Genomic DNA, 11,855 nt, shown 5'->3' with positions numbered 1-11,855 from the left:
TCTTAGTAATTCTAGTTACAGTTCAGTCTTCTAAACAACCCCTTAGACGATTGACAATGACCTAGTGACCTCAAGATGGGCATAACCGAGTTTCATCATGACTGCAAAACTAACTTCTATGACCAAATAGGCCTTGGGCAAGGACCGCCAAGATGTCAAGGTGGACTTTAATGGCCTAAAGAGGTGCATAACTTGACCTAGTGAGAAATGGTAGAATTGAATCATCCTAATTCAAGGAGGAACTGAAAACCTAACGATGATAAAAGTTTTCTTGTTTTTCATGAATAAGCATGATTTTATTCACATTCAACAAGACAATATGGCTCTATGAGCTGAAGAAACAAAGATGCAACAGAATATGGATCACATTAATCACCTCATAATATATATACAGACCATACATACAGTGGTGATTCGTCAAGAATGAAGGCACCAAACATTTCATTACTTACAAGGTTTTGACAATTATTGAAAGGAGAAAAAATATATATGTACCCAGATGAGAAGAAAATGGAAAGCTGAACTCCTTGCTCAGCAATTCTTTCAGTGTAATCACCTTAATCAGAACCGGTTTATTTCATTTTCCCACCGCGATTTGTGCCTGAGTAATAGGAGTAGCCGGATTCTTGAGCAACACGACATTACCTTCCGAATCAATCGATCCATACTTGACGAGCAATGGATCCATCACGATCCAACATGTTCCAGGATCATCTGTAGGGAATTCCACCCCATAATAGGATAAATGGTCTTGAATGCTGTTTCCAACCACAGATCTGCATTCAAAGGTCCAAAATATCGCACAAGTTTTTAAGATTGCAGATAGTTATAATATACTGCTGTGCTATCCCATTGCTTCTTCCAACATAATTATGATATAGTGTGATCAGCTTGTAGCTGAACTTCATCACTCATCAACGTGAAATTTTTTGCCACACATTTCAACAGCATCAAGACACGCAGGGTAGACATATATAATTCAACCAAACAAGTTATTTTAAAGAGAACAGGGATGCTTCACAAAACTGAAAACATGGACAAAATCGATGGAACTAGGTTGATTTAGAAGGGTCGAACTCTTTTTTTCAGTCATTTTGGTTTTCTAAAGCATAAAGCCAAATAATTGATTATTAGTTGGATATTAATTTTTTTATGGTCTGGATGATGGCATTAAAGTTTTGGTTAAAATATCATTTAGGTTCTTGTACTTTAGAATGTTCAATTTTAGTCAACTTTCAATAAAACTTAAAAAAGATCATTCACATTAAACTAGAATAAAAAATAAGGTGAGTTGGCAAAAAAAAAGTGAATTATGATTTTAAAAAATTGGTTTGTCTCAATTCCCCTCCTATCCTTGCTTTCTTCCTGTGGTCGGCGGTCAAATTACTAAAATCATTTCCACAAAACAAATGAAGAGGAATTGCCAACCATTACTTCAGAGATGAACCACTTCGATTTGGTAACTGGGTATTTTGGAAGGACAAAGTTATCAAACACCCACTCAATGAAAAATTAAAGTTACTGAAACTTCAGGCTAGAATGTTGAACCAACCGCACTGTGGTTCTTAGGATTTTCATTGAGGGTGAAGTTGAGAAACCCCAAATTCTAAGCAGAGGCAGTTTCATAGATTCTGGTGGTCGGAGTGAAAGTTAAAACCAAACTATTGAAAGGAGAGACAACGAGTTCACACCAATTTACGTGGAAACCCGAGTACCAGGAGAAAAACCACGATTGTTTGTTGTTATTATTTTCTAATGAATAAAACAATAGGTACAAGGAAGAATAAATAGAGTATACAATGGAATAAAAAAGGAAAAGATTTAGGAAAATAAGGAAAACATTCTCATAATCTTTCCATAATTATTCTAGGATTCTAACAAGGAAAATGCCTAGAAAAACGGAAAGAATTCCAACACAAACTGTGCTTAGAAAGAAGGCGAAGAGGGAAAATTTGAGGAAGAAGATGAAGATAGAGTAGAAAGAGAGGATGGTTAGTCCACATTTCTTTTACTATTTTTGTTTTGCCAACTCTCATTGTTGTCTAATCTAATTCAATAGTAGGGATCATTTTTAAGTTTTATTGAAAGTTCAGGGACTGGAATTGGATAATTAAAAGTATAGAGACCAAAATGATATTTTAACCTTAAGTTTTACTACTACATTGAGACAAAGTCTGAAAAATTTACCTACTACAATCTGGATCTTCACCAGAATCATCACAAACAGTCTCGTAGTTGTAGGCAAGACACTTCAATTTAGATGTAGTATCATGAAGCCATACCTGCAAAAGAGAAAATATGTTTGTTCATCTAGAAAAAGAAGAGGTTATTAGACTCTAGATCTATCATCTAAGTAATCCATTTTTATGCAAAATTATTCTTAATTCACTTGTTTGAGTTACATGAAAATCGGTACCTCTCTTGGGAAGTGGTGGTATGTTTTCCGGCGCAACATGGAAAAGTAAGGAGGCAAATGGGGCACGATATCATGTCCATGTGTGACTCGTGTAGTCTTCGGCAAATGTTTGCCGTAGTATGATGCAAAAGCTGCATTGCCGATGCGAGGTTGGCCAAATGTCACAACTTGAACATTTGGGGCATTATGATTGACCTGAGGAAGAAGTAATTACTCCACTATAAGGTAATTAATAAAATCCATAGACCTCCAGAACTAAACAAAGATGGCACTAAAACTTGATGTTAAGTCGGCGAAACATAATCAACTTGAATTCGGGATCATAACAGGTGATATTCAAGATTTACAACATGTAGCGGATTTAAAATGACCTCCATTTCACAAGGATAACCAGAAGGGGGAAAAAGACTTGGAATAAACAATTGACAAAGCCAGTGAATATAGAATCCAGAATTCCATTAATTTTTTCAAGTTGAAACTAAAATATGCAAATAAGCATGAACAGTACTCATTCCACAGTTCAAAATATTGGCCAGTATGGATATCTTCAAGCAAGACGCGATAAAATAGTTCTTGAAAAATGTAAAGATTTCTTGCAAGTCATTAACTCACTTACTATAAGATCAAGAGCACAAAAGGCAGCAATTGCTCCCCCCATTGAATGCCCCGTCACAATAATGTCGAGATCCCCATAAGCTTCCTTTGCTTTTTTAACTGCATTTAAAATTGCAGGGCGTATTGTTGTACAGTGATAAGCACGATAAAATCCACTATGCACCTAACATGATGGCAGAGAAAAAAAGAAAGCAATGTACTTAAAATCCTTCAGAATAATTACAGACTAAGGGAGCTTCAAACACTACAAACCTTTGCACCTGGCATTCCAGGATAATCTAAATCTAGCTGCTTCCAGAATAAATCTTCTATCCAATTCTGTATGCTGCAAAGTTGGTGAATCAATTGGTTTAAAATCGAGGAGAGAATGTGAACAAACAAAAAAATAAAAGTAAAAATAAAAATAAAAAATCATAACAAATATGTTCATCCTTGGAGACAGTGCATGGCATTTTTCAAAATAATAGTAGTAATAATAATCAAGCAGCCAACTTATAATGACTGATCATTACCAAAGAAATCAGTTTAGAACATAAGCAAATTGAGTGTTCAAAACAGTAAAAAGACGCATTAACAACACAGATGAGTTAAGAAACTAGGATAGTTGGATTAAATTTTCGTGCAGATTTCTCTGGGCTACAACCAGTGAATGTAAATTATTGCACTTGACACAAGCGAATTAGCTGGACCAGAAAACAAAAACACAGTGAAATTTTCTTGATCACATTTTCAGCAACTTAAGCTCCAGAAGAATAATGCTTGAAGAGAAAAATCTTATAGAATTGTACCTAGTTCCCCGTGTTCCTCTGAATGCAATTATAATAGCTTGTGGATCCTTTGCTACTCCAACATATGACTGTCGAAAATCATGATATTAACCATGGATACAGCGTATAATAAGTAAAATGCAAGGCTGTTTGCGCAGGAAACATCACATAACCATTCACCTGCAGGCAACTTTCAACATCTACAACCAGCTGCACAACTTCAAATCCCTGCATCAAAAGAAAATAAGCATTGATGCCAAAAACTTCAAAAGGGCAGGGAAGAGGCTTATTTTAGAAATGAAAACCATGATGCAGCAATTTTTGTATCAGGTGCTGAAACTTATTAGTGATAAACCATTTCATTCTTTCCAAGTACCTGAGTAAGGCCATGGCATCTTGAACATGTCCACGTAAATAATGCTGTCATATCAGAAATGTAAACCTGAACAATGAAGGAGATTTTAGACTTGGTTAGATCTCAGCACTGCCCAACATTCGTAACAAGCAACTATTATTCAGTTTAGAAAAGTTCAATAAAGCTAACTTAATTTTCAAGCAGAAACGGCTAGAACCAACGAATGTGTTACCCCTGGGCCTTCAGTCTAGGTTATTATAAGAAGGGGGAAATTTTAATGGAAGTGCGTACTATCTTAGCGAGAAAGAGGGAGGGAGCATTGCAAATTACAAAATGCAGGCAAAAAAATCAGCTACAAATGTTTGACGTTTGTATCACTATGTTAGCTCACCAATCATGGGTAACCCTTATACCAATACTAAGATTTATAAAAAGCTAACAATTGGAAATCAATATACCATGGGGAGAAAATGACATTACAAGAATTCAGCAAGTCCTACAACTATACCATGTTAAACTGCCAATTGACCCAAAAGTTTAGGATGGTGAGTTACGGTAAATTTAACCATACCAATACTTTAAAACTCTTGCTTTTTATCAGTAGATAGACAATACAAACTGCCCTTCTAAGGCAAACTAAATAAAGAGTGCCTTTTCTATCTCTGTGTTAGGGTAGGTGAAGCGAACTTACTGCAGAAGCATATTCAACCATGACAATGGCAAAAGTATGGTTGTAAACATATGAACTATTTGTCTCGTACTCCATCAACTTCGCCTCTACGTTTGATAAGAAAAAATCCAGTGAGTAGACTAATTAAAACGAAGCTCCATTAAAAGTAAAATTACAATGTATTATAATTTTACGAAGCTATTCCCGAAAAGTCAAAACTAGAACAAATTTCACAACCACTTTCTCAATTATCTCAAATTGCATATGTGAAATGTTAAAAAAAAGAGCATAAACTGCAGCCTCACCACTTCCAACAGAGAAGACTAACAATAAAGCAAAGAAGAACAACATCAACCATCCACGAATTTCCATATATCTGGAAAGACAGAGAATTATAAATCGAAATTGAGAGAACATTCCACAATATTGACCTGAAGAAACAGTGAACATATACCTCTTCATAATGATTACAACAATTTTTCAATAATAAAATCTACCCGATCATAATTTTAGGGCTTCCGAACTAGCTTCAATGATCCGAGAAAACATTCAGTAATCAATCAGGAACGGTAAAAATCCAAAAGAATAAAATATTGGAGAGTGAGAAACGGGATAGATAAGACTATTGCCTTCTAGTCACCGTGATCGGACTCCGGCGAAGATAGTCTTCGCCATTTCCGGTGACAATATACGAAGAAAATGCGATTAATTTCCGGAGAGAGAGTTTGCTTGGCGTCCCCGGAAGCTTTATGAAAGAACTCTGTCAAAATTGAACACGAGGGAAACAAATTAAAATTAAATAAATAAATGAAAAAACTTCAAAAAAAATATATATTAACAAATAAAATATTTTTTAATTTTTAATATATTTCTAACTTTATTTGCCAAACAATTTTAAAGATATAACAAAATTAAATTTTGATTTCGAAAACCTTTTTGTTTTGTTATTTGCAATGATTTCTATAATTGGTTTCTTTAGTTCATTACTGATAGTAAGAATTTTTCTAAATAAACTTTCAAATTATATATCAGTTTTTGTACTTTATTTAAGGCCATGCCAATTGGAATTTCATTTTTGAGAAAGTTTCCCAAGTGAGTAAGAAACACACATAAATTGTTTTTTAAATAAATTGAAATACCTAAATTGTCCCGCAATTGTTTCGGTAATTACAAATTTTTTATTATTTTGGACACTTGTAAAAATAGCAAAATAAGTTATAATAATTAAGTTCATAGCACATACGTTTTATTATTTGCGAAAATGGCAAAAACAAAATTCAGTCCACACATTAAGAGGTAAAATGTCACAAATGTCCTCGTTACTAATATACGTTTGATACACCTTCTACACGTTGATACACCCATTGATACACCTGATACTTCTTAATACATCTGATACATTTGATTGATACAGTTAATGCACTTAATACTCTTTGATACACTTGATATCTTTTGATACACACCTAAAACATTACTAATATAGATACACATGATATACTCCATATACATTTAGTATTATTCATGCATTTGATATGCTTGATCCTACTTATACAATTGATATACACTTATAAACTTGATTCATATACTTGATAATGATTCACTTTACTGATATGTTTTAACAATGTATTGTTGATATACTTGATAATGATACATTGAGTTACATTGTTCATATACTTAATAATACTATAATTAATTGTATAAAATTTGAAAAAATAAAAATTACATAATAAGTATATTAACCAATTAATGCATGTAATATAAGTATATCACAATACTGATATACGAAACTGAGACAAAGTAAAACCAAAAAATTAATGTACAAAAAAATTATTTGAAATCAAATTCAACTCAAAATATACCTTGAAGAAAGTAAAAAAAAATCACAAATGAAGTTAAATTACTCTAATCAACAACCATTATATTATATTTCATATTGCAATTATTGTATTATTTGTATTTTAAAATTAAGAGAAATAATAAATAATTTTTATAGTATAAGAATAAACAAATAATTAGCGCGTTAAAAAGTGAAAGAATAAATAAATAATGAGTAGGATATTAAAAAGATGGAGATAAATAAGATATTAAATGGTAGTTTAGGATTAATAACAAATTTAAGATAGAGAATAGAAAATTTTGCTATATTTGCAAAATTCTAAAACAATATGCTAAAATTGCTATATTATAATATTACCCTATCCAATTTTTCTATTACTTTTGTGGCTATCTCTTGAACATCACACGTGTCAATCGACAACTGCACTGTCCATGTGGATAATGCTTCAGGTGCCAGTTCGGTTTTTGTCTCTTTCCTTTATTAATTTTTTTTTATTACGTATCATTTTGCCATTTTCTTCCATTTTTGGTAGTTTAAAATAGCAAAATATTTACGAATTATTGTCTATCAATGTTACATAAAAATATCAATATCTATTAAGATATGTTATTGATTGAATCTAAAATTTTTGCTTATAACTTGTAAATATTTTGACAATTTTGCTATTTTTGACCTTTTTTCTATTCATGATTGATCAATGATTTAAGATTTTTTTTTAAAAGATAGAAAAAATATTACAAACAAATTATCATCCATAAAACAAAACTCATTACACCTTAAATTTGTTTATATAGTGTAACTATTTTGTCAAATATTTAATGAGTGATGAGAGCTCTAAATGCCGGAATAAAGTAGGATAAATTGCATAATATATATTATTTATAGAGTAATATATATAAAAAAAAAAACGATGTTATTTATTTTTAAAATGAACGTATTCTTTTAAATAATTCTATTATAATGTTAGAATAAAAATGGAACTTGCAAATAATGTGGTTGAGACTTTTGATCGGTGATTTTGAGATAGTTGAAATAAAACTGTTTAACTCTTCGTCATTCGCCTATCATAATCATGTACTAATATTGGTTTTCTTTCTTCCTTATTGAATAAATTTATCATTTTGGTCCAAGACTACCACGTGGGAGTTCATAGTTAATTTTGACAATAATGAAAAATTAGAAAAAGCGAAATAAAAATGTCAACAGATTTAAGTTAGATTTCATATAATTCCAACCAATAACATCATCAAGTATTTGCTGGTAAAAAAAAAGTCAAAATAAGCACAATTCAACTAACATAATATAATCAACTTTGAAATTAAATATTCAATTTTTAAATTACACATACCGTAAAATGATAATGTTCGTGAAAAATCATTGAGTAAACACGATTATTGAGCAAAAAAAAAAAAAAACTCAGTCAATGAGGGATGAATAGTATTGTTGAAAATATAGAAAGCAAACGAAGGCACCAAATTCAACACATTGCTTTAAAATGTTATCTAACTTTTTTTTTAATATGGAATTTGTGTATTATTTTTATGTTTGTTATCCACTTAGCCACACTTAAATGGACATTTTAAGTTTTGTTTTCAATTGGTTGAATTTAACTTCCATTTTATACATAGATTTCACAATGGAATAGTTGCAAAATTATAAATTAAATTTAAATATTAATATATAACAACCTTTAAAAAAAATTTAAAAATACAGCATAAAGCTATTCGTGATAAACTTCTACGTTGATAAACTATATTACAAATATTGATAGATCATAAAAGTTTATCAAATATCAACAGTTAAAATTGATTGTCAATAGATTTGATTATATTTATATTTTTAAAAATATATTGTTACATATTTAATTACTATTCTTAAAATCATTATCGGTTGAAATTACCTTTCATAAAATGTTAGATTTTTGTGTTTTGTTCTTCGTTTTGTCCAATTTTAATTTTTGTTAATTTACTTCTTAAGTCTTTATCTTTCTTTAATAGATACAGATTATTTTTAGAACTAATTTTCTCTAGGGAAGAAACGTGTTTGCGATCACATGTCCCTGCAAGATCCAATGGGGGCACCAAGTTCTGAATCATAACCGTCCACTTTATCGCCCAAGTATTTCATTTTCGTCGCGTATATCACAAGTTCGTAACGCGTGGCCGACGAATTCCACAACTGCCCGCAATGTTTTACCAAAATTTTGGTCCAAAACTATCCGTTTTCAGTTAGCGTCGTCACCTACATTATTCAAATTTAATTTAATTTAATAATAACAACTTAAAATATTTTCAAAAAACAACAAAATATTAAATTTATTTACAAAATACAGTAACATTATTCTTTATTGGTTAATTGAGGTTTTTTTAGATAGTTTATTATTTATTTTTCTTAATAATTTCCCTATTTTAAATCATTTGATTTTTTAAAAGTAAACCTAATAAACATTACTTTCATCTTTAATTAAAAAAATAACTAGTTTTTAATGGTCAAACACTTGTTTGAATTAACTAAAAAGGTTTTTGAAAAAAGAAAAAAAACCACTTGGAAACTATTTTGAATTGTTGTCAAATTTTTTGTATTTATTTTTTAAAATAAACTTTTTTTTAGACGTGATTTCGAACCTAAAAACTTGATCCAAACCATTTAAAAATCACGTACATAACCAGATAAAGCAGGACTTTAGAATAAAATCTTACTAACTATAGAAAGTTTCTTTACTTTTGTACATTTAATTACACAAACCAAGCTTGATATTTATAGATGTTTGGTAGTAACTAGTAACTGTCGAACATATTAAGTAATAATTTTGCAAGAGAAAAAATAACAATCTAACAATTTTACTGTTAATACACATAACATATTTTGTTATTTAATATTGTTTCAAATTTTAAATATTAAGAAAAATAGAGAGAAAACATACTTTTTAAAAAGCTAAATACAAAAGGTAAAATATTGACTAATCCAAGACTAAATTAACATATTTTTTTTCTTCTTGATAATATTCTATTTCAAAACTTACCCATCTTTAAAATAAAAGTTTATTTATTTACTTTCAAATATATTTAAAAACAAATAGGTCGAAAAAATGTTGAGTTGACATTATTACGTATACAAAATCAACTAAGTTCAAACTTTATATATAGGATTTTCGTTTGACTCTTCAAATCTCACCATTACAAATATTTATAATTTTCGTGGTCCTTTTTGTCTTATTTGTGGTTTTTAGACATTCATATTTCATTAAAAGAAAAAAAATGATAGAATTTAAATTTATAAGTAATAAATATAAGAAAACATAATAGGAATATCACGTACGTATCAATATCTCGTTATCTTTAAAGTAATTAAAAGCATCCATAGACTATAGAGTATTACTCATTTTTATAAATAATCTATTGCATTGTCTAGTATTGATGAATATCGATTATAAAGATTCATATTTAGGTCTCGCTTAATACAATCAATTTTGACCTTTTATCTAAGAGGCAGAAGGTTGATCATTCATCTCACAATTATTGTATTAAAATTAAAATTTATTTTGAATTAACAAAAACACTTATTATGTAAACTGACTTATGTATTACAAAATATTTAGTTGTTCACCAACGTTAAATATGATGATTAACTTATAATGTCTCAGTTGACAATTGAGATTACATTTAGTGAATTAACGAGCATCAATAAGAAATATAGAAAATGTTATATAATTGATAAACAAAAATGTAAATTTTACTCATCCAAACGTCAAAAAGCGATGCATTGATATTATATATAAATACTACATATCATCACAAATTTAAATAAAAATATTGTAATGAACGATTATATTAATTAAGATATAAACAGTTAATAAAGATCAAATAAATAAAAAAAAATTATAGATAAAGTTCAACTACTAATAGTATTATATCTGATTTTGTTAATAGATAGGTGTCGTTTTTTAAAACAACAAAAGGAGAACAATTCAATCATCCATTGAGTTAGCGTTAATTTTTAATATCAAACAACGAACACATATACACACCCTTAAATTTGGATCATTGATTATTTATTTATTCTTAGCAGAAAGCCAAATTTTCTCCACCACGTGAAAAGTGTGTCAACTTGCTATGACTCATTCCTCGCAAACTCAATGGTAGCAAATTCTCTCTCACCTTACTATACTTTTCTTTCATTTTTTGTATTTTATTAGCCACATATATGAAAAGAAGAGTGTGTCAATTTTGTTAACAAAACACAGCAAAACTTTAAAATTATGAGAGTCAGTTTTAAATTTTACAATATTATATTTCATCTTATAACACATTTATAATTTTATATTCTATGTATTAATAAGTTGAGCAAGGGCTCAATAAAAAATAAAATTATCATAAAGTTCAACTTTTAAAATTATGTGTCAAACATTAAATTAAAAGTTTAATTATTTGTAACGTTTTTAATTTAGAAAATATATAACTAAAAAGTTTATAGATGTATTGTGCAATTTATAAATAGGGATAAAATCAGTATCTTATTTAGCAGTTGGTATCCAATGGTCAATTGCAAATAGATAGAATTTCAGATGGCTGAGTATTAATTAATTGTGTCACACCAATGTCTAAATCTTAATTAATTACATTACATTAATGAGTGTAGTCCCACGTTATATATATAATATGATTTCTCGAAATACGTAATACGTAAAATAGTCTAAGTATTTGTTGAGTAATTATTTGATTTAAAAAGAAATACTATAACTACTTTTTCCATGAAACATTTAGATGGAAACTATTTACAAAACATGGCAAAATTTATCGAATTTTCTTAACACATTTAAGTTTGTTTTCTTCTTCTATATTTTGTAAATATTTTTATTTTTTAAATTCATAAGAATTTTTCTAGAGGGTTCGGTTGTTACAAGGTCAATAATTACATGTTTTGGGTTGAATGTGGTGCATCTTGGTGTGTTACTGGTTTGTTCGTGACTATGTTGGATCGCTTATCATTTCTTAATGGAATATGAGTGGGTGACATCTAATGGAATATCATTTCCAAGTTTGGTATTATCTGAAACTCCATATTGAATGTGAAATATGACTGAGTTGAACTAAATAATGTTGTTAACGGTGTAGGGGTTAACCTATTCGAGATTTATTGTTTTAAATGGGATATTAAATCATTTGTTGTGTCTATTGAAGCCTTCTCATTTATTT

At 29.4% G+C, this 11,855-nt stretch overlaps 1 protein-coding gene across 5 annotated transcripts; it reads right to left on the bottom strand.

Annotated features, from left to right (window-relative positions):
• Positions 1–347: 347 nt before the first annotated feature.
• Positions 348–5,599, bottom strand: LOC101215253 (lipase). 5 transcript variants are annotated; one of them, XM_031888217.1, is made up of 12 exons: positions 5,453–5,596; positions 5,278–5,346; positions 5,129–5,199; positions 4,845–4,930; positions 4,175–4,240; positions 3,979–4,026; positions 3,820–3,887; positions 3,284–3,356; positions 3,033–3,194; positions 2,417–2,611; positions 2,188–2,282; positions 348–776 (listed from the first exon to the last, which is right to left on the bottom strand). In XM_031888217.1, exons 2-12 carry the CDS (start codon positions 5,283–5,285, stop codon positions 578–580), a joined length of 1,071 nt encoding a protein of 356 aa, XP_031744077.1. In that variant the 5' UTR covers positions 5,286–5,346; positions 5,453–5,596; the 3' UTR covers positions 348–577. The 5 variants fall into 5 exon arrangements, with proteins under 5 accessions (XP_031744077.1, XP_011656669.1, XP_031744078.1 ...); XM_011658367.2 differs by having other exon boundaries at positions 5,321–5,599; XM_031888218.1 differs by lacking the exon at positions 5,278–5,346.
• Positions 5,600–11,855: the final 6,256 nt, after the last annotated feature.

This window comes from Cucumis sativus, chromosome 6, assembly GCF_000004075.3.
Source record: "Cucumis sativus cultivar 9930 chromosome 6, Cucumber_9930_V3, whole genome shotgun sequence".
Classification (NCBI taxonomy): Eukaryota; Viridiplantae; Streptophyta; class Magnoliopsida; order Cucurbitales; family Cucurbitaceae; genus Cucumis; species Cucumis sativus.
This window is presented reverse-complemented; position numbering and strand designations above follow the sequence as displayed.